Source organism: Oryx dammah, unplaced genomic scaffold (genome assembly GCF_014754425.2).
Source record: "Oryx dammah isolate SB20612 unplaced genomic scaffold, SCBI_Odam_1.1 HiC_scaffold_5, whole genome shotgun sequence".
In the NCBI taxonomy this organism is placed as follows: Eukaryota; Metazoa; Chordata; class Mammalia; order Artiodactyla; family Bovidae; genus Oryx; species Oryx dammah.
Genome location: NW_024070189.1, coordinates 74929828 through 74952525, shown reverse-complemented (window position 1 = coordinate 74952525; position 22698 = coordinate 74929828). Strand labels below are relative to the sequence as shown.

Below are 22698 nucleotides of genomic sequence, written 5' to 3'. Positions count from 1 at the left end.
ATATCTTAAGAGTTCTCATCACAAGACAATGATTTTTTTCTATTTGTTTAATTTTATATCCATATGAGATGATGAATGTTCAGTAAACTTATTGTCATAATCATTTCATGATTTAAGTCAAATCATTATACCTTAAACTTACACAGTGCTATATGTCAATTATATCTCAATAAAACTGGAAGGAAAAAAAAGTGCATTTAATGTTTCTATCCCTGTCTTATCCTTAATAGTCCAGATTCTTATATCCAACAGCATGCTTGATATTTCTATATTAATTTCAACATTGGTACTTGAAACATGGCATGGACAGAATAGAATTCCTGGCAGCCTGTTTTGGCACACATCTTTCCCCAAAGATATTCTTCACTCCAGTCTTTCCTATTTGAACTGATGACATTGTTATCAATCAATTATCAATAATAATCATATTATCAATCATATGGGGGATCATCAATAATCCCCTATATTTTTGCTGGGCCATGCATAGATAATGGAACACAGAAAGGAATTTGTGTGTGTGTGTATGTGTGCTTTCTAAGGACTTGAAGTCTTTTAAATTTTTTTAATTGGAATATAATTTATTTACAATATTATATAAGTTTCAGGTGTATAGCATAGTGATTCACATAGGCCTGTGGGTATGTCATTTAGCATGCTGATGTATTACAGTAAGCGTATACTGAGGCTCAAGGTCTAGTAGAAGTTGACTTGTCCACCATCTTGGACCTTGCTGGTTCTAACCAGCTTATTGTTGTACCCTAGGGCTATATCATTCTTTTAAAGGTTGAAGGTTGTGCCCTGCTCTCTTCCTGTCTCATTTTTTACCTCAGGATGAATGCTAGCACCATTTTGAAGCTCCTCATTAATGGATGGGCTCACTACATCAAGGATAGGGTGATGAAAGGCACAGTTCTTTCTTGAGCTCAAGGTCCTGGCAGGTTACTACAGGAACTCACAGACAGGGTTGTTGCTTTGGGTAAAGAAGATTAGTAAAACCTGTATCCCTCCTCTGCTCAAGGACTGTGGCTCTATACACTGGTTTTGGAACTTCAACTCTGAACATGAAAAATCACTTAATCATTGCTTTTATAGCATTTTCCCTCAGAGATATCTGAATGGAGAACAAAATATAACTGCCAACAAACCTCTATAATCTTTAAACTTTGCATAACTTTTAAGCAAAGTTCATATTTCCCTCTATACTTCAATTCAAAACACAGAAAGAATTAAAAGGATACCTAGTGTTGGGGCCTATGCCTTTTAGTTACTGGCTCAAACGAGGAATTGCCAACAGATAACTTGTTAGATCAAGATGCCCTGCAGCTCAAAGCTGTTCAGTTCAGTTCAGTCGCTCAGTTGTGTCCCACTCTTTGCGACCCCATGAATCGCAGCATGCCAGGCCTCCCTGTCCATCACCAACTCCCAGAGTTTACGCAAACTCATGTCCATTGAGTCTTTCACCTTTGGATTCTTTACCACTGAGCCACCTGGGAAGAAGAGGGTTTCCTCTTTTCTTCTATGTTCTTCTGGCTAATATAAGAATTGGCATCAGCACCTTGACAGGAGAAAATCAAATAAAATTTTAATAACATGTACACATGTGAGAGACTCAGGAAAATTGAGTAACTCGCCAAAGTGGCTGAAACCCTAAACTTAAGTACCATTTTCAGCTAAACACAATGGAGGATTCTGAAGTAGTGGTTTAGGACTTCAAAGGGGAGGAAGGCAATCACCTTTTAGGTAGAAAAGCAGAAGTCCATATAGTCAAAGCTATGGCTTTTCCAGTAGTCATGTATGTGAGAGTTGGACCATAATGAAGGCTGAGCACTGAACAGATGCTTTTGAATTGTGGTGGTAGAGAAGACTTTAGAGTTCCTTGAACATCAAGTCAACCCTAAAGGAAATCAACCCTGAATATCATTGGAAGGACTGATGCTGAAGCTGAAGCTCCAATACTTTGGCCACCTGATGCAAAGAGCTGATTCACTGGAAAAGACCCTGATGCTGGGAAATATTGAGGGCAGGAGGAGAAGACAGAGGATGAGATCGTTGGATGGCATCACTGACTCGATGGACATGAGTCTGAACAAAGTCCAGGAGATGGGATCCCAGGACATAGATGCCTTGTGTGGTGTGGCAGTGTGGTTCATGGGGTCACAAAAAGTCAGACAGGACTGAGAGAGCAAACAACAGCAACAACAAAGCAAATGTTTGATATACAAATGTCTGCTGGGCCATGCACAGCATGGGACCCAGAGAAATTTTAACAAACAGATGTTACTGGGATCCGCTCTATCTACTGCATCCAGTTTACTCCATAGTTATCTGTCACTAGAAAAGGTCATCTACCACCTCCATTCTTTTAGGCACTTAAGGGGAAGGTCAAAGTTTCTTCCTGAGTCTTCAATCTTTTGGGCCCTGGTGATTTTTTAAAAACTTTTCATTTTGTATTAGGGTTTAGATGGTTAACAATGTTATGGCAGTTTCAGGTAAACAGCGAAGGGACTCAGTCATACATATACATGTATCTGTTCTCCCCCAAATCCCCCTTCCATCCAGACTGGCACATAACATTGAGTAGAGTTCCACATGCTTGCTATACAGTAGGCCCCTGTTGGTTATCCATTTTGAATATAGCAACATGTATATGACCTTCCCAAACTCCCTAACTATCCCTTCCCCCTGGCAACCATAAGTTCATTTTCTAAGTCTATGGGTCTCTGTTTTGTAAGTTTGTTTGTATCATTTCTTTTTAGACTCCCCATATAAGGGATGTCATACAATATTTCTCCTTCTTTGTCTGACTTATTTCACTCAGTATGACACTCTCAATATCCATCCATGTTGCTGCAAATGGCATAATTTCATTCTTTTTAATGGCTGAGTAATATTCCATTGTATATATGTATATATTTCCCCCTTTACCCTTCTTGAATTTTTGTGTCTGGACTAACAATAAAATTGACAAAAGACAGATTAACAGGGAAAAAGAAATCATTTTAATTCATGTGCATAGAGGTCCCATAGAAATGAGATATGGTAAGTGGCCAACGCAGGTGGTTTTTTATATTTGTTAAATGAAAGAACAATAAATTTGTAAGGAATTCACAGGACAATTCACAGGACAAACCTGAGATCCCACTCAGGTTTGGGGTGTCCAGTTAGTGAAAAATTTAAATGGAGTTTCGGCTTGAGGTAGTGAATTAAAGAAGCAAGGGTGTTTGTTTATATAGGCTTAGAGGCTGGAATTCACTATTTTTGGCAACAGGGTGTCTTTCTCCCTCCAGATGCAAGGAGTATACCTTTCATCTGAGAGATGGATTTTCTGCTTCCAGGGAGACATGAAGGAGGGTCAGAGTGTCCTCTTGTTGGCTGTTTCTTAAGTATCTTTAATTCTAAACAATACACCATTAAGGCACAATTTGGGCAGTTTTCTCTGCTGCTGCTGCTAAGTCACTTCAGTCATCTCCGACTCTGTGCGACCCCATAGACGGCAGCCCAACAGGCTCTCCCGTCCCTGGGATTCTCCAGGCAAGAACACTGGAGTGGGTTGCCATTTCCTTCTCCAATACATGAAAGCGAAAAGTGAAACTCAAGTCAGTTTTCTCTGGGCCCCAACAATTCCCTCCTTTGAAACTTGCCTGGAAGTTTCACATACTCAAAGCTGAACTGATGACCATGGAGAGAGAGAGCAGGTTCGCAGAGTCTTCCATTTCACTGAACCGGTTACTTAGTCCTGAGAAAAGGACAGATTTTTTTCAATAATTGTATCTCATTTCTGCAGAAGGACATGGAAATCCACTCCAGTATTCTTGCCTGGAGAATCCCGTGGGTAGAGAAGCCTGGTGGGCTGCTGTCCATGGGGTCGCACAGAGTCGGACATGACTGAAGTGACTTAGCATGCATGCATGCATGTATCTCATTTCAGGAGGCAGTCAGGCAGATGGGCTCCCAACACTAGGTCTATTGTGCAAAGAGTCAGGTATTTAATTAGTGGCATTTCTATGGAAACAAAAGAAAAATAAAGGTTAAAAATTGGAGCAGATTATAAACCAGTTTTTGAGCCCAGAGGGCAGTCAGTCAAGAGGACTTCTAGATTATCAATGTCCAAGCATCTTTTGCAGTTTGAAACATCTCTGATGATGTGATTGGGTGTTCACGTAAGCTTTCTGAGTGACTCATATAGCAACAGGCACAAGGATTATTTAAGTATAAGCTGTTGTGGCAATTTCTCTGAACTCTACATCAAGTTGTTTAGCTTTGGTTTGTGGAATAGTTTTAGGTTTCAGTGATTTCAAGTCCAAAAGGTGGGAGAAAATTGGACAAGTTAGTTTAGAGAGTTGTAGTCAAATACTAGAGGAAACTCTAAAAATTCAGTCTAGTTTTTAGGTAAATTATAAAACCTCAAGGAAAGATAATAGCAATAAAATCTGATACCTATATGTATGAATTATTATTGACACAAAATTGTCTAAAATCACCCTAATTTCTACTAAGGTAGCCAAATTAAGACGAATTTGTTTGCAAATTATGTCTTGAGTTAATAAACTTGAACTGAGTGTTTATATAAGTCTAGCAAGAATAGTGACTAACCATGTATGATCTTTTAAACCTATTTTGCTTGAACTTTTACAAGGAATTTCCAGATTGAACTTTTAACGCTGTTTGAGGCCAGGAAGCCACACAAAAGATTTGCTTATCAGACTTTCCTGTAATACCTATAGATTTGGATGAATTCCTCCTTTCTTGAGGTCCCCTCAGTATCCTGCATTTCATGTACCTGCCAGGATGTGATCTTCCTTACTCACCTGGTAAGGCTGTTGGGATAGTTGTAAGCAAGGTGTTAATATTAGGCTGTTTTTACAAGCTTTATCGGTTCCATAAAGTCAACCTTAGTTCCTTTAATCTGTCTGGTCATGTCTGAGTCTACAAGGGTCTGTCTCACATATGACTATTCTTGGGAGTTCCCTGGTGGTCCAGTGGTTAGGACTCCAAGCTCTCACTGCCAGGCACTGGGGTTTGATCCCAAGTTGGGGAACCGAGATCCTGCAAGCCTCAAGGTGCAGCCAAAAAAGAAAAGACCATTCTAGTCAAAGCCTTGGTAATGTAATCAATGTTTCCAATTGTGTTCTGTTTTAAGGTGAACAGATTCTTATTGAACTTACATAAATAACTATATTGCCAAAAAATAAGGATACTTCCTGAGAGTTTTTGAATTCTGGAGGGATCAGGTAGAGAGAAAAAGGTAAGTGTTTCAGTTCTGCTTACAAAAGTATAATTTACCAAATTTTTATAAAACTTCCTTGTATCTGAAAAACAAAAGGTTTAAAAATTAGTCATATTTTAGACTGCCTTGCCAAGCAGCACAGTGGCAAAGTCTCTACCTGCTAATGCAGGAGACACACGAGATGTGGGTTTATTCCCTGGGTGAGGAAGATCCCCTGGGGTAGTAAATGGCAACCCACTCCAGTATTCTTGTCTGAAAAATCCTGTGGACAGAGGAGCCTGGCAGGCTATAGTCCATAGAGTCGTAAATAGTTGGCCACGACTGAACACGAGTATGAATATTTTAGACAAAAAGTCATAAAAACTGTAACCATATTCATTAGTTCATTCAATCCCATATAATTAATTGTTGTTCTTTGAGTTCAGTTTTTCCACTAGTTCTGTTGTCCTTGCCTGATAATTGAGAGTGACAGGGACAGTGATAATTCCAAGAAGTTTGCAAGGTTTTTGTTAAGGCTTATATGATTTGCCCAGTGAACTGGGTATCTTGATCACTGGAGATTGCAGAAAACCCCAAGAGGAAAACACATTTTAAAAAACTGTCTCTTTGCCAATATCAGGGCATCAGCCTTGCGGTAAGGGAAGGCCTCAACCTATGGGAAAAACACACATATATTGATAATTATAAGAACATATTTATAACCCATACTAAGTGGCAGTTGAATGAAGTCCAGTTTTAGGTGTTCCACGGGTCCAGAGAAAGGAGGTCTGAGGTCTCTGGGGACAAGAGTAGTTTTTTCCCAGGGTTATGGACCTGACCTGCCAGACATTGATGGTACTGTTTTGCAGTTTTATTCATATTTTTTTAAAAAATGATTTTTGTAAGTTATCACATACCATGTATACAACTTTATCATTATTATTTATTAATTTTTTTGAGGGGGGCCCACTGAACAGCATGCAGGATCTTAGTTCCCCAACCAGAGACTGAACTTGTGCCCGCAGTGGAGGTGCAGTCTTAACCACCGGACTCCAGGGAAGTCCCTGTTTTTGCAGTTTGATAGAAATCTTCCTACCAATGTCTGTTTACAATTTGAGTCATATTAAGCGAATTGTGAGTGAGGAATGCAACAAAAAGAAAAATGAGGTTTGCCAGGGAGCTGGGAAAAATTGCTTCTATCACCAGTCACTTCCACAACTGGGTATTGGTTTTGCTTTGGCTCCATCCCTTCATTCTTTCTGGATTTATTTCTCCACTGATCTCCAGTAGCATATTGGGCACCTACCGACCTGGGGAGTTCCTCTTTCAGTATCCTATCATTTTCATACTGTTCAGGGGGTTCTCAAGGCAAGAATACTGAAGTGGTTTGCCATTCCCTTCTCCAGTGGACCACATTCTGTCAGACCTCTCCACCATGACCCACCTGTCTTGGGTGGCCCCATAAGGCATGGCTTAGTTTCATTAGTTGGACAAGGCTGTGGTCTGTGTGATTGGCAGAAAGTGAAGAGGAACTAAAAGCCTCTTGATGAAAGTGAAATAGGAGGGTGACAAAGTTGGCTTAAAGCTCAACATTCAGAAAATTAAGATCATGGCATCTGGTCCCATCACTTCATGGGAAATAGATGGGCAAACAGTGGAAACAGTGTCAGACTTTATTTTTGGGGGCTCCAAAATCACTGCAGATGGTGATTGCAGCCATGAAATGAAGACGCTTACTCCTTGGAAGGAAAGTTATGACCAACCTAGACAGCATATTAAAAAGCAGAGACATTACTTTGCTAACAAAAGTCTGTCTAGTCAAGGCTATGGTTTTTCCAGTAGTCATGTATGGATGCGAGAGGTGGACTGTGAAGAAAGCTGAGCGCCGAAGAATTAATGCTGTTGAACCATGAGCCAAAATACCCAGGAGGCCCCCTTGGACCTTCTGTAATCATTTGCTATCAATGAGATGCCGTAGTCCCTGGTTCTTGGTCACATGTAACTTGGTGGCAGCAGCAGAATCTTCACAAGGCTGGGAAATTTGGAATCTAGAGTTCAGCTCCTCTAGGCATCCAGGAAGTCATCCCCTCATTCGTCCCCTCTGGGTGTGGTATCATTACTTGGGAGCGCTGGGGGTTAGGAATGGGATTTTGGTAACCCTTTGTCCCCTTCTCAGGGAAATCTTCCCTCTAACAGTCTAACAATCTTTGCTTTTAACCCAAGGACACATCCATCTCATTCCTTGCACACATGTGCACACACATCAGGCCTGATATTGAGGTTGTCTCTAATCTGTTTTAACCTCTCAGACTCCCTTGAAACAAAGAGCATAATGATCTGGTTACTAGGAGCTGAGAGATAAATAAAATATAAATTAACATCTTAAGATTAGTTTGTTAACACTGATGAACTGTTAAGTTGGTTTTCTCTCTTAAAGGAGCTTTTGCTTACCTTCCCAGTGCCTTGGTATTTCTCAGAGGTTTGGTGACTGATGGTTTTTATTTTGGTATTGAAGTCTGTCTCAGGCTGGTAAACTCACAAAAAATAGCAGCTGGCTGGGTGTGTGATACATTTTTTTCAGGCTTCTTAAGGTCAGGGTTCATAAACTGGACGTTGGGCGAATTTCTTGCTTTTCAGACGGGAAAAATGACTGTCTTTTCACCCAGCTCTGGCTCTATCTCACCGGCATGGGAGTTTTCTTTGATTCTGGTCAACCTCTAGGAGAATGAACTGTAGAGAAGCAAGGATGAAGCAGGGGCCCATTTAAATGTGTTTATGGTAATATTCTAGGCAAGAGATGGCACAGGCTTGAATCAGGGCAGAGGTAGTAGAAATAAATGGTTGCGTTTTGAATTCTTTGATGGGTACAACCAACGATCTCATGTTGGGTGCTAAAAGAGAAAACCAAATATAAATAGGCTTGTTAGAACTTAACTTCCTTCACATAACTCATAGTTGGGAGTCTGGAGGGACCTTAAATGACTCGCCAGAACATTTCACATCTTGAGACTGGAGATCAGAGTTTAAGGGTTGTCACAGGAGACTTTTAGTAGTTAAAGAGTTGGTTCTCCAATCTAAATTGCATCCTTATTTCTTTGTTTTCTGATTCACCTCCTTTTGTACAGTCTCTAGGATTTCATTATCTCCCAACTACAACTGACATTAAGTTCCAGTTTTTTCTCCCATCCCACATTCATCACCAGGCAGGTTTTTCAGCTTTTTTCTATTCTCCCTTCGAGTACTCCAAAATAAATGACAGGTACCCTTTCCAGGGGAAAAGAATGCAGGGAAGTTGAAAACAATAGCCCCGTATTCTATATACAAGCTTGATTCTAAGATGACTAAAAATGTCATAGTGAGATCAACATTTTAAGAAATACAGTACTGTTCTATTACTATCAGTGATAAATCTACTTTATTTTATATTTACTCTTTCGTAGCTCAAGAATCAAGATAATTGTCATTGCAAAACAATTCATGTCTGTTGAAAACTTTTTATGTATAAAACGTTGAATGCTGGAAGAAGTAACAAAGTATTAGTAAGTGAGAAGAATCAGCACCCCTATAAGGCAAGAAGTAGTCTCTTTTCTAAAGTGAAGTTAGTGTTTAAAAAACTGCGGTCTATATTGCTGTTTTTTTTTTTTTTTTAATTTCACCTATATGCCAGCAAATCTGGAAAACTCAGCAGTGTATAGCTGTAAAACCTTAGGCAAAGCAGTTATCTTTCTGTGGCTTTTCTTTCCTCTCCATGAAAGCTCAGCTCTCTTATTGCCTCCTAAGCTTAGGGTCCTCGGATAATGAAGCAAAACAAAAAAACCTCATTTAAAGAAATATTTAGTGTCTAGCGTAAAATGCATGTTTGCTATTGGAAATACCAAGTACAAGTCACAGGGCACAGGTTCCTGACCTTCGAGAGTAGGAAATCCTCTGGAGCAGACCAGCAGTGAATCCTATTTACAGTCGGTGCATACTCTCCCATGCTGGCCTGAAACTATCAAGTACATCAGCGGCTGCGACTGTGCGCACTCACGCAGCTACTAATAATTATTAAACTGCCATCCTGAGGCGGATTATGCAGAATTCCACTTTACTTTCACTTTTGAAGGGGTTAAAAATGAGGAAAGTACAACTTTGCCACCTGAGATGTTTTCAGAAAAGATTTCTTTACTTGCCCCAGAGACACCACCCTAACCTCAGTAGCTTCCCAGGACAATCCACACTTTCCTTCCGGGTTCTAGCCGAGCTGTTTTACTGGGCACAAACCAATGGGCTCACTCCTTCTCCGCGGCCCGGGGGGGGGTCTTCCGCCTCGGCTTCGGAGACCCGCCCTCCGTACGTGGCGTGTGTGCGTAGCACCGTGCGACGCGGGACGGTTTCTTCAGCTTGTGGCGCCCCCTGGCGGTAGCAGTGAAGCGATGTGAGGGCCGGCCCTGAGCGCCTGCCATGGAGCAGCACCAAGAGGCGCGAACACCCGGGGACCCCGTCGCGTGGCCGCCTGGGACCTTGAGGTCTCAGACACCCGAGGAGGAGGAGCCGCGGGTGGGCGGGTCAGCGCCAGCGGCGTCTGTTTTGGACGCGGAGGCGTATGGGGCCAGTGCGGACGGGCTGTGGGAACTGCCAGTGGAGCCGGCGGAGCGGAGGCCCGAGTGCAGCCACTGCAGGTGACCGCCGGGCGGGGGCGAGGGCGGGGACTGAGGCCGGCGGCGGGCTTGGGGGGCGGGGTGGGGGAGGGAAGGGGCGCGCTGCAGCGTCCCCTGCCGGGGAGGCGGCTGCTGCGACTCGGACCAGGGGAGCGTTGTCTCTGCGCTTGGAGCGGCAGGGTCCACTGGTTGACGTTGAAATCACTGTGAAATAGCCACAACTCTTTCAGTAAGAAGCCTTTTCTCCAGGTTCAGGATTACTTACCCTTAATTCATGCAAGACACTAGCGGGTCATGGGATGAGCGGACAGAAGCTCCGCTGTCAAGAAACAAATGTCTGATGGAGGAAGTAAGGCGTAATAACAGTAATAACACTTTTATGTTTACGTGACACAGCCATCTCACGGTCAAAACAAAACAAAAGCATAAAACGGATTAGAGGCGAGAGACAGTCACGGTGGCTATTACAGTAGTTGAGATTGGATTCCGAATTCTGAATTCACTTAGAAATATATAGTGAGCACCTACTGTGAGCCAGGCACTATGCTAGGTTTCTGGTAACCTAGGCATGGATTGCGGAGAAGGCAGTGGCACCCCACTCCACAATTCTTGCCTGGAAAATCCCATGGACGGAGGAGCCTGGTAGGCTGCAGTCCATGGGGTCGCTAAGAGTCGGACACGACTGACCGACTTCACTTTCGTGCGTTGGACAAGGAAATGGCAACCCACTCCAGTGTCTTGCCTGGAGAATCCCAGGCACGGCGGAGACCGATGGGCTGCGGTCTATGGGGTCGCACAGAGTCGGACATGACTGAAGCGACTTAGCAGCAGCAGGAATGGATAGAACATGTCTCTGAGCTCACTGGGCCTCTTCTGGTCCAATGAGGAGACTGTTTATTAAACTGAGTGAATGTGAATGAAGTTGCTCAGTCGTGTCGGACGCTTTGCGACCCCGTGGACTGTAGCATACCAGGCTTTTGCGTCCACGGGATTCTCCAGGCAAGAATACTGGAGTGGGTTACCATTTCCTTCTCCAGGGGATCTTCCCGACCCAGGGACCGAACCTGGGTCTCCCGCATTGGGGGCAGACGCTTTAACCTCTGAGCCACCAGGGAAGCAGCAATTAGCATTGTCTGCTCGATTTTGTACGGCAGAAAGTGAAGAGGAACTAAAAAGCCTCTTGATGAAAGTAAAAGAGGAGAGTGAAAAAGCTGGCTTAAAGCTCAACATTCAGAAAACTAACATCATGGCATCTGGTCCCATCACTTCATGGGAAATAGATGGGCAAACAGTGGAAACAGTGGCTGACTTTATTTTGGGGGGGGCTCCAAAATCACTGCAGTTGGAGATTGCAGCCCTGAAATTAAAAGACGCTTACTCCTTGGAAGGAAAGTTATGACCAACCTGCTGCTGCTAAGTCGTTTCAGTCATGTCCGACTCTCTGCGACCCCATAGACGGCAGCCCACCAGGCTCCCCCGTCCCTGGGGTTCTCCAGGCAAGAACCAACCTAGATAGCCACTTTGCCAACAAAGGTCCATCTAGTCAAGGCTATGGTTTTTCTAGCGGTCATGTATGGATGTGAGAGCTGGACTGTGAAGAAAGCTGAGCGCCGAAGAATTGATGCTTTTGAACTGTGGTGTTGGAGAAGACACTTGAGAGTCCCTTGGACTGCAAGGAGAGCCAGCCAGTCCATCCTAAAGGAGATCAGTCCTGGGTGTTCATTGGAAGGACTGATGCTAAAGCTGAAACTCCAATACTTTGGCCACCTCATGCGAAGAGCTGACTCACTGGAAAATTCTCTGATGCTGGGAGGGATTGGGGGCAGGAGGAGAAGGGGACGACAGAGGATGAGATGGCTGGATGGCATCACCAATTCGATGGACATAAGTTTGAGTAAACTCCCGGAATTGGTGATTGACAGTGAGGCCTAGCTTGCTGTGATTCATGGGGTCACAAAGAGTGGGACACGACTGAGTGACTGAACCGAACTGAATGTACTTTCACAATTGTGAGGACTGTTTTCCCTGCTTGTTTGAGTCTCATACAGATGTACAATTTTAAAAAATAACTTTCTTTTCTGTTGTAACATTAACATAGGCTTTAAGAAATGTGTGTTTATTTTTATTATATTTGGCCATTTGGGGTCTTAGTTGCAGCACAAGGAATCTTTGATCTTTGTTGTGGCATATGTGATCTTTAGTTGTGGCATGCAAAATCTTAGTTGTGACATGCGGAATCTAGTTCCCTGACCAGGGATCGAACCTGGGCTCCCTGCATTGTGAGTGTGTAATCTTAGCCACTGGACCACCAGGGAAGTCCCACCATTAACCTTAATGGAATGAAAGCTAATGGAGCCTTTCAATTTTTACTGGACCTCTTGGGAGAATTCTGCAATTGAAATATTCCTTGAAACATTCTTTCTTTGGTTTCTGTGTGATTTATCTGACTTTTCTATCCTAGTCTTCTTTGCCTGTTCTATTCAAACTGTCAATGTTGGGCCACCTCAAGGTCTTTTTTCTAGATTCTCTTGTTCTAATGCCATACACTTCCCACAGATGATCTTACCGGTTTTCACGGTTAAGTTGTCACCTCTACATTGGTCTACATCAGACTCTTCTCTGGAGTAAGAGGTGAATGTCTTCATTTAATCATTGTGTATGGAGTACTTTGCTAATTACTGTTAATACGGTTGGAGGCTTTATCCGTATAGACTGTTTAGTTTGTTGTTGGTTACAGATGATAAACCAGTAAAAAAACAACCAAATAGTAATTACAGATTTAAAAAAAAACCACAAAAGAACAGCAATGAAGGAGAGAAGTGAGATGTTGTAATAGAAAATAGCAGGATGATGTCAGGAAAGATTTCTGAAAAGATAGCACTTACATTGAGATTTGAAAGATAAGAATGATTCAACCAAGAGAAAAGTGTTTCAAGAAGGGGAGCCGAAGGACAGACTGGTTGCTTTTCTTTACCATTTGACCTTTTCCCAGGGCTCAATCAAAAGACCTCAGAGTCAGAATCTTGAGTGTAAGGACCTTTTTATATTTTCTGACTGTATATGTCTAGTAGATATTCTGTAGACCTTTGACAAAGGTGAGTAGTTTGTATCTAGAAGAGACTGGTTGAAAGAGAGGGGTATGTGAATACAGTTTAGTTAAATAAGTTGTCTAAAGTTGTTAGATGATAACACTTAAAAATGTGGCAAAGAGGTCTACTAGTACGCTGAAAGAAAAACGTTTCAAATATAAATCCAGAGCTAAATTATGCTAGCTTTGTCATATAGCTTTTAGTTTACTCAGAACTGCTAGTTGAAATAGTTTAAAAGTTAGTCTTCTGTGGTTAGCAAAATTTTATAATGTTTCTGATCTGTTTCTCCTTGTGTTTTAAAGCGCTTTTAGATTGATAACAAACTTGAGAGGAAGGTACAGAGATTTCCCATATGGCCTCTGCCCCCTCCATCCCCCCACCGCATGCATAGCTTCTCAGTTATCAACATCCCCTACCAGAGTGGTACGTTTGTTACAATTGATGGACTCGAGTGACACATCATTATCACTTAAAAGTCCATAGTTTAGATTAGGGTTTACTCTTGGTGTTGAGTAAGTTTGGACAAATTTGTAATAACATTTATCTGCTATTATAGTTCATTCAGAGTGTTTTCACTGCCTTAAAAATCCTCTTGGCTCTGCCTTTTCATTCCTCTCTCCCCTCTAACCTGATCTACTGTTTACAAAATTTACTGGATTTTAGCGTGTTTTCAGTTTTATTTAGTTAATATTTGAGAATTATAATTCACTCTGACATTTCTGGGTTTTTTGCTTTTTCTGGTGAAATTTTCTACCTTTTAAAGACTTTTCTTTCCCTTGGCATGTTATGCATTTTATTTTTTTAATTGGTTAGGATACAGTTCTAGAAATAGAATATTTAGGTGTTACCAATAAAATATAAACTAATTTATAGCTATTTATATTTTATTTCATTAGGCTATTAGAGTCTCAACTAGTTGCCTGAGTGAACTTCTTTACTGTTATGCTTATAATAGTTTTTAAAATTGAAATGCATTTTTAGGTTTGAGTGATCAGTATGTCACAATTATTTTGCCCTTTTTTAATACTTAAAACACTATTTATTTCTCTAAATACATTACTATAATTATCACTGCTTAAAGAGTTCTAGCACAGAAGGCAATGGCACCCCACTCCAGTGCTCTTGCCTGGAAAATCCCATGGACAGAGGAGCCTGGTGGGCTACAGTCCATGGGGTCTCTAAGAGTCGGACACGACTGAGCGACTTCACTTTCACTTTTCACTTTCATGCATTGGAGAAGGAAGGAGTCGGACACGACTGAAGTGACTTAGCAGCAGCAGCAGCAAAGAGTCCTAGAGATTGGTTTTGTTTGGGAAGTGTAGACTCAATTTAAATTCTCAGCAGAATCTTGCTTGTTAGAAATAGATCATATCTTAAATGTTGGGGCCAGTGTGAGGAAAGCAGGAGAGACTCCATCTTGAGGCCTGTCATTGGTCTTAAAGATAGGATATACACTGGGCCTGAACCCTGCCCAAGAGTGAGGAAACCATTGCTAATGGAAACCAGGTCTCCTGGAGACTTTCCTCCCTACAGATGGCAAATGGAGATTGTAGTTGAGGTCAGGCTGCCCCTGTTAGATTAACCATGGTGACATCCCCCCTTGATGTATAACCATTATCCCTCCTCCCCCTTAACTTTAATTGTTTGTTCTCCTAGCACCTACTTATTGTAAAACTCAGTCATATACAACAAAGAGGTTGCTAATATGTAACCAGTCATGTGGGGGTTGGATATAAAACTGGGCCTCTCAGAAACATCAGGGTCCTTTTTGGGAACTGATTCCTCTTGGACCCGCCCGGGTAATAAGCTATACTCCACTGTCTTGAGTGTCTTCTGAGGTGTGTTTTGTGACTCTGGATTCCACAACAAAATATGAATGAAATATCCTTTAAAAGATGCATACTAGTTTGGTATTGCAGGTTACAGATTTTATAAAAAGTATATCCCTATTAAAAGGAACAGCATGTACAGGAGTACACTGTATCTGTACAGTGTATTTGGAGAGCTTGGCAGAAAGGAAGGAGAGGTGAGGCTGCAGAGGTTGATGGTGGTTCTGCTGGGAAGGGCCAAATAAGCTGTGTTAGGAAGTTAGAATTCCTGGCGGACTGCAGTCCATGGGATTGCAGAGAGTCGGACATGATTGAGCGTCTAACCACTTTCACTCTTCTAATCGTCCTCTTTAGCTTAGCAGATAGAGAATCTGCCTGCAATCCAGGAGATATGAGTTGGATCCCTGGGTCACGAAGATCTACTGGAGAAGGAAATGGAAGCCCATTCCAGTATTCATGCCTGAAAAATCCTATGGGCAGAGGAATTTGGTGGACTATAGTCCATGGGGTTGAAAAGAATTGGACACGACTGAGGGACTAAGCAGCAGCAGGAAGTTTGAGCCTAAAGCACTGCTGCTGCTGCTGCTAAGTCGCTTCAGTCGTGTCCGACTCTGTGTGACCCCATAGACGGCAGCCCACCAGGCTCCTGCGTCCCTGGGATTCTCCAGGCAAGAACACTGGTGTGGGTTGCCATTTCCTAAAGCACTAGAGCCTGACAAAATAGCCACTGAAGTTTTTTTTTTTTGAATGGAGGTGTCAATTTGACTTCTGTGGGTGGCTTTTAGCTATCATAATTTATACTCTGTTTTATTAAGAAAAATGCAAACCGAATAGTGATACAGTGGTAAAGGCTTGCCTGGGAAGAGTTAGAGCCTCATTATAGTAAAGATGCCAAACATCTTAATTATATTTTTATGTCTTCTGTGGATATTCCTGCCTGCGGACAAGAGTTGGAAACCACTTGCAAATCATTGGTCATAAAAATAAGAACAGAGAATTTTTTAATGTGTCTGAGGGAGGAAGATAGCAGGGACAGCATATACATAAACTGACACAGATCGGCCCTGAGACATAATTTTTCTCTCTCCAGTGCTTTTTTCTTTCAAAAGTACAAAGTTGTAAGGATTATGTGAAACCACATCAATATAAATAGCACCCATTTATTAGATACTGGTTATTAGCAGGTTATCCACTGAGATTAGGTGTTTTATATTTATTTTTTTTTATGTTTCATAACAGCCATCTGGAGTTGATGATATCATTAGCTTTTAAAGGATGAAAAGGTGGAGGTAACAATCAGGTAGCAGAGCAGGGTCTCTGGCTCCGGTCCGCTTGGCTCCCAAGCTCCTCCCAAGCTCCTGCAAGCTTGACCCTTTGCTGTACGCTCCACGCTTGCTGAAGAAGCCGCCTTATTTTGATTGTGGAGTGGATGTAGTCACTAGTTAAAGCGGAGCTATTAAAGCTGTAGGAGTAGCTCTGTTTTCATACTTTTTAAGCTGAAGTATGTTTCAGTTCAGTTCAGTCGCCTAGTCATGTCTGACCCTTTGTGACCCCATGGACTGCATCACCCCAGGCTTCCCTGTCCATTACCAGTTCCGGAAGCTTGCTCAAACTCATGTCCATGATGATGCCATCCAAACATCTCATTCTCTGTCGTCCCCTTCTTCACTTGCCTTCAGTCTTTCCCAGCTTCAGGGTCTTTTCCAGTGAGTCAGTTCTTCGCATCAGTTGGCCAAAGTATTAGAGTTTCAGCTTTAGCATCAGTCCTTCCAGGACTGATTGTTCAGGACTGATCTCCTTTATGATTGACTGGCTTGATCTCCTTGCAGTCCCAGTGACTCTCAAGATTCAGGAATGAATATTCAGGACTGATCTCCTTAATGATTAACTGGCTTGATCTCCTTGCAGTCCCAGTGGCTCTCAAGATTCTTCTCCAACACCACAGTTCAAAAGCATCAATTCTTTGGCGCTCAGCTTTCTTTATGCTCCAATTCTCACAGAAAAAATTAGATACCAAGTGAATTAGAGATACCAAGGGAACATTTCAGGCAAAGATGGGCACAATAAAGGACAGAAATGGTATGGACCTAACAGAAGCAGAAGATGTGAAGAAGAGGTAGCAAGAATGACCAGAAGAACTATACAAAAAGATCTTAATGATCCAGATAATCACGATGGTGTGATCACTCACCTAGAGCCAGACATCCTGAAATGTGGTCAAGTGGGCCTTAGGAAGCATCACTACGAACAAAGCTAGTGGAAGTGATGGAATTCCAGTTGAGCTATTTCAAATCCTAAAAGGTGATGCCATGAAAGTGCTGTACTCAATATGCCAGCAAATTTGGGAAACTCAGCAGTGGCCACAGGACTGGAAAAGGTCAATCCCAAAGAAAGGCAGTGCCAAAGAATGTTCAAACTACTGCACAACTGCACTCATCTCACAGGCTAGCAAAATTATGCTCAAAATTCTCCAAACCAGGATTCAGCAGTATGTGAACTGAGAACTTCCAGATGTTCAAGCTGATTTTAGAAAAGGCAGAGATCAAATTGCCAACATCCCGTGGATCATCAGAAAAGCAAGAGAGTTCCAGAAAAACATCTATTTCTGCTCAATTGACTACACCAATGCCTTTGACTGTGTGGATCACAACAAACTGGAAAATTCTGAAAGAGATGGGAATACCAGACCACCTGACCTGCCTTCTGAGAAATCTGTATGCAGGTCAAGAAGCAGCAGTTGGAACTGGACATGGAATAACAGACTGGTTCCAAACTGGGAAAGGAGTATGTCAAGGCTGTATATTGTCACCTTGCTTTTTTAACTTATGTATGCAGAGTACATCCTGCAAAATGCTGGGGTTGGATGAAGCACAAAATGGAATCGTATTGCTCAGACAAATATCAATAACCTCAGATATGTAGATGACACCACACTTATGGCAGAAAGAGAAGAAGAACTAGAAAGCCACTTGATGAAAGTGAAAGAGGAGAGTGAAAAAGCTGGCTTAAAACTCAGTATTCCAAAAACTAAGATCATGGCATCTGGTGCCATCACTTCATGGCAAATAGATGGGGAAACAATGGAAACAGTGACAAACTTTCCTTTCTTGGGCTCCGAAATTACTGCAGATTGTGACTACGGCCATGAAATTAAAAGACACTTACTCCTTGGAAGAAAAACTGTGACCAACCCAGGCACCATATTAAAAAGCAGAGACATTACTTGGCTGATAAAGGTCCGTCTAGTCAAAGCTATGGTTTTTCCAGTAGTCACGTATGGATGTGAGAGTTGTACCATAAAGAAGTATGTTTACTTCAAGCTTAGTAACAGGATGCCTGAGTGTTAGTATTTTCTAGCTCCCTTTTTAGGATTCCCAGGTGGTACTAGTGATAAAGAGCCCACCTGCCAATGCAGGAGACGTAAGAGAAATAGGTTCGATCTCTGGGTTGGGATGATTCTTTGGAGAAGGGCATGGCAACCCATTCCAGTATTCTTGCCTGGAGAATCTCAGGGCCAGAGGAGACTGGTAGGCTGCAGTCCATAGGGTCTCAAAGACTCAGTCATGCACAACTGAAGTGACTTAGCATGCACACAGCTCCTTTTTTACGTAAATTGAGATACGTTTGGTCGGTGTACAATGTTATGTAAGTTTAAGGTATACAGCCTGTTGATTTGATACATTTATATGTTCAGTATGATTATCCCTGGTAGTGGTTAGCTGTTGTCACCTAATTATCATTTCCTTTTTTGTGCTGAGAAGTTTTAAAATGTAATCTGTTAGCAAGTTTGAAGTATGTAATATAGTATTGTTGACTATATCACAGTGCTGTGTATTAGATCTCCAGCATTTATTCATCTTCTGCTTCCAAGTTTGTACCCTTTAATAGCATCTTGTTTCCTTATTCCATGTCTTAACCTTTTCTGTATTCTTTAGGCTTGAATATTTAGGAGAATAAGGTGATGGGAATGAAAACAAGAGAAAGTGAAGCAGGGAAAACTGTAGGTGTTTAAGAAGAACACAGGAGCCACAAGCTGGCAGCCCACAGATGTTTTTTTTAAAATTATATTTTTACCAGTTTGAAATTGGTTTGTTAATAGTTAAAAATGAAGATGTTTTAGATCAGAATCCAGATTTCTGGTTTCTGTAAGAATGGGGAGATCTAGCAGCTTTGGGGCCACCATCCTGAGTGTTGGTTGTGCCTTTAAATTGGGTATGATCTGTCCAGGTCATCATTGCTCCCAGTCCATCCTGCTTCATTCATCTCTGATTAACTGCCTGCCCCTCATAGATACTTGCTTTTTCATCTGGGTCTCATGTATGTCATTGTGGTCTGGTCTGCCTCAGCAGCAGGGTAAATCAGCCTGCACGTTTTATAGGTAAAAGTGAAAAATGGTAATTCCCAAAGCAATTCCTTTATAATAATTGAGACTGTTGAGTTGGTATTGACACTTAGAAAACTGTTTGGGTAAATTTAAAATAAGCTAGATTATTGATGATAATTTTTAGGATAAAAATTTAGATAGTCTTCAAATTTAATTCCTTGTGCATATCAAAAGTATCATATTCTTAAGACACTAAGTTAATTTGTTCTTTCTTGTTAATCTAGAAAATCTGTTTATTCTTTGAAGTAGTTTATTCTTAAGATATGTGGGACGCTAACTGATTTACAAATTACTGTGCAAGCTAATCATATGTTCAGAGTTGAGCAGAAATGATATATCTCAAGAGGGAGTTCTTTTCTTAATTAAGTCTCCAAAGATGAGTGACCAATTAAAAAAAAAACACATCAGAGCTTTCTAAATGTTTGATTTATTTTCCACAAGAAAAACAAGAATGTTATCATTACCCTCTGATAGATGTTTTCTTCAAAGAACGTCAAAGCACATTAATTTTTTAACTATGTTTACATTTGTCCTGAATTAAAAATTTATAGTTCTGTTAGTGCTTATGTACTGAGAGAATATATTCTGAGATAGTCTAGTATAACATTTGTTTTTTTTATTTTTAAAAATATGTAAGGTACTTTAATTTTTTCCAGTTTTATTGAGATTTAATTGACATACAGCACTGTATAAGTTTAAATACAACATAATGATTTGACTTGCATATACCATATGGGACGTATACCATGCATATACTATGAAATGATTATTCTGATAAATTTGTAGAACATATGTCATCTCATATAGATTAAAAAAATAAAAAAAATTTTTCCTTATGATGAGAACTCTTTAAGTTTTATTTTATTTATTAATTAATTTATTTATGCTGTGCTGAGGCTTATGGAATCTCAGTTCCCCAACCAGGATTTGAATATGGGCCATAGCAGTGAAAGCTTGGGATCCTACTAACTACCAGGCCATCAGGAAACTGCCAGGATTTACTTTGTTAACAACTTTCATCTATAATATACAGCAGTGCTAATTACATTATATTGCGCATTACATCCCTGGTACTTAAATTTATCTTATAACTGGAAGTTTGTACCTTTTGACCACTTTCATCCAGTTCCCCCTCTCACCACTTCTCACCTCTGGTAACCAAAAACCTTATCTTTTTCTTTGTTGGTTGAACAATAATCGACCTTCAACACTGTGTTAGTTCCTGGTGTCCAAATAGTGATTTGATCCTTCTGTACATTAGAAGACAGTCACCACAGTAAGTCTAGTTACCAGTGTTACCAGTTACTATTGTTTTGTTTAGTTGCAAAGTCATGTCTGACTCGTTGTGACCGCATGGACTGCAGCCATTCAGGCTCCCCTGTCCTTTGCCATCTCCTAGAGTTTGCCCAAACTCTTGTCCTTTGAGTCGGTGATGCCATCCAACCATCTCATGCTCTGTTGCTCCCTTCTCCTCTTGTCCTCAATCTTTCCGAGCATCAGGGTCTTTTCCAATAAGTCGGGTCTTTGCATCAGGTGTCACTAGACAAAGATATTACAAGATTATCGACTATATTCCTCACACTGTACATTTCATACAGGTAAGACATTTATTTTGTAACTGGAAATTTGTACCTCTTTATTTCCTTCACCTTTTCCGCTTATCTTCCCACCCCTCTCCTCTCCTATGGCAACCACTTGTTTATTCTCTTTGAGTAAATTCGGCATTATTTTAAAAGAGTTCACAGGTTACACAGTGCTTTTTTCATATATGTTTTTATTTACCACATAAAACAACTTTGTGATTTAAATAGTTATTCTCTTTTATGTATTTTTAAGGTCTTGTAAGTAATAGGGTAGAGCTCCATTCAGTTCAGTTCAGTTCAGTCGCTCAGCCTTGTCTGACTCTTTGCGACTCCATAAACTGCAGCATGCCAGGCCTCCCTGTCCATCACCAACTCCTGGAGTCCACCCATACCCATGTCCATTGAGTCGGTGATGCCATCCAGCCATCTCATCCTCTGTTGTCCCCTTCTCCTGCCGTCAATCTTTCCCAGCATCAAGGTCTTTTCACATCAGGTGGCCAAAGTATTGGAGTTTCAGCTTCAACATCAGTCCTTCCAAGAACACTCAGGACTGGTCTCCTTTAGGGTAGACTGGTTGGATCTCCTCGCAGTCCAAGGGACTTTCAGGAGTCTTCTCCAACACCACCGTTCAAAAGCATCAATTCTTTGGTGCTCAGCTTTCTTCATAGTACACCTCTCATGTCCATACATGACCACTGGAAAAACCATAGCCTTGACTAGACAGACTTTTGTTGACAAAGTAATGTCTCTTCTTTTTAATACGCTGTCTAGGTTGGTCATAACTTTCCTTCCAAGGAGTAAGTGTCTTTTAATTTCATGGCTGCAGTCACCATCTGCAGTGAGCTCCATTACTGTTCATATTTATATTTCCACATCAGATAATAATGAATTATACTGAAATGAACAATATTACAGTCTTTGTTTTCCTATTGCATGTAATAAATACTTCCAGTGAGGTGTTCCTTTTCCTTCTTCTAGCCCATTGATTCTTTTGCTTTGTCCATGGTGATTTTTAATTTTTTTGAGAGGGGCAGTTTTATTGTCTTTTTTAACGTCCCCCTTTACCTCCTGAATCCTTTATCTGCTTGTGGTCAGCTTCTCTCTTGGTGACTGTTCATCAATCAGAAAGGCAAATTTGAAGGTACTATTGATTGATTTTTTTCTCTTCCCTGGTAGCGCAGATGGTAAAGAATCTGCCTGCAGTGCAGGAGACCTGAGTTCAATCTCTGGCTGGGGAAGAACCCCTGGAGAAGGGAATGGTGACCTACTCCAGTGTTCTTGCCTGGGAAATCCCATGGACAGAGGAGTCTGGTGGGCTACAGTCCATGGGGTTGCAAAGAGTTGGACATGACCGAGCAACTGACACTTTCACTTTTTCTTTTTTTCCTCTGCTGAGCTTTTTAAAGATTTTTAAATTTATTTATGACTGCTGGATCTTCATTGCTTCACATGGGCTTTCTCTAGTTGCAGTGAGTGGAGACTGTTCTAGTTGTGGTGGTTTCTCTTGTGGAGCATGTGCTCTAGGCACACACAGGCTTAGCAGTTGTGGCACAAAGGCTTAGTTGCTCCATGGCATGTGGGATCCTCTTGGACCAGGGGTTGAACCTATGTCCCCTGCATTGATAGGTGGATTCCCAACCACTAGACCACCAGAGACACTCCTCTGATGAGTTTTTAGCTTTCTTGTTTCTCATTTTTCTTCTACTGGAAGCCTAATCAAAACATTGTGTTCCAATATTATGAAACACAGTAATGTTCCAGGATTACTCAAGGGGGAAAAAAAAAAAGAAAGGAAAGTTATGGAATGAATGAGTCTCCTGACCTTGCAAAGACTTAGAGAGATTGACCTGATAGAAACATGTCTGATCTCACAGGTGAGACCCCTAGGAAAAAATAAAAATTAAGAAAAGAAAAAGCTGGACAGACATATCAGTGACTGCACACTACAAGAGGAGAGAGTCTGCAGT

At 41.3% G+C, this 22698-nt stretch overlaps 1 protein-coding gene across 1 annotated transcript in view; it reads left to right on the top strand.

Annotated features, from left to right (window-relative positions):
* The first annotated feature begins 9561 nt into the window (after positions 1-9561).
* DTWD2 (DTW domain containing 2) overlaps positions 9562-22698 on the top strand; it is a 75961-nt gene continuing 62824 nt past the window's right edge. The window contains exon 1 of the mRNA XM_040241686.1: positions 9562-9867. Within this exon, the coding sequence (XP_040097620.1) occupies positions 9650-9867 (218 nt within the window). The 5' untranslated portion in view covers positions 9562-9649. The remainder of the gene's footprint in view (positions 9868-22698) is intronic.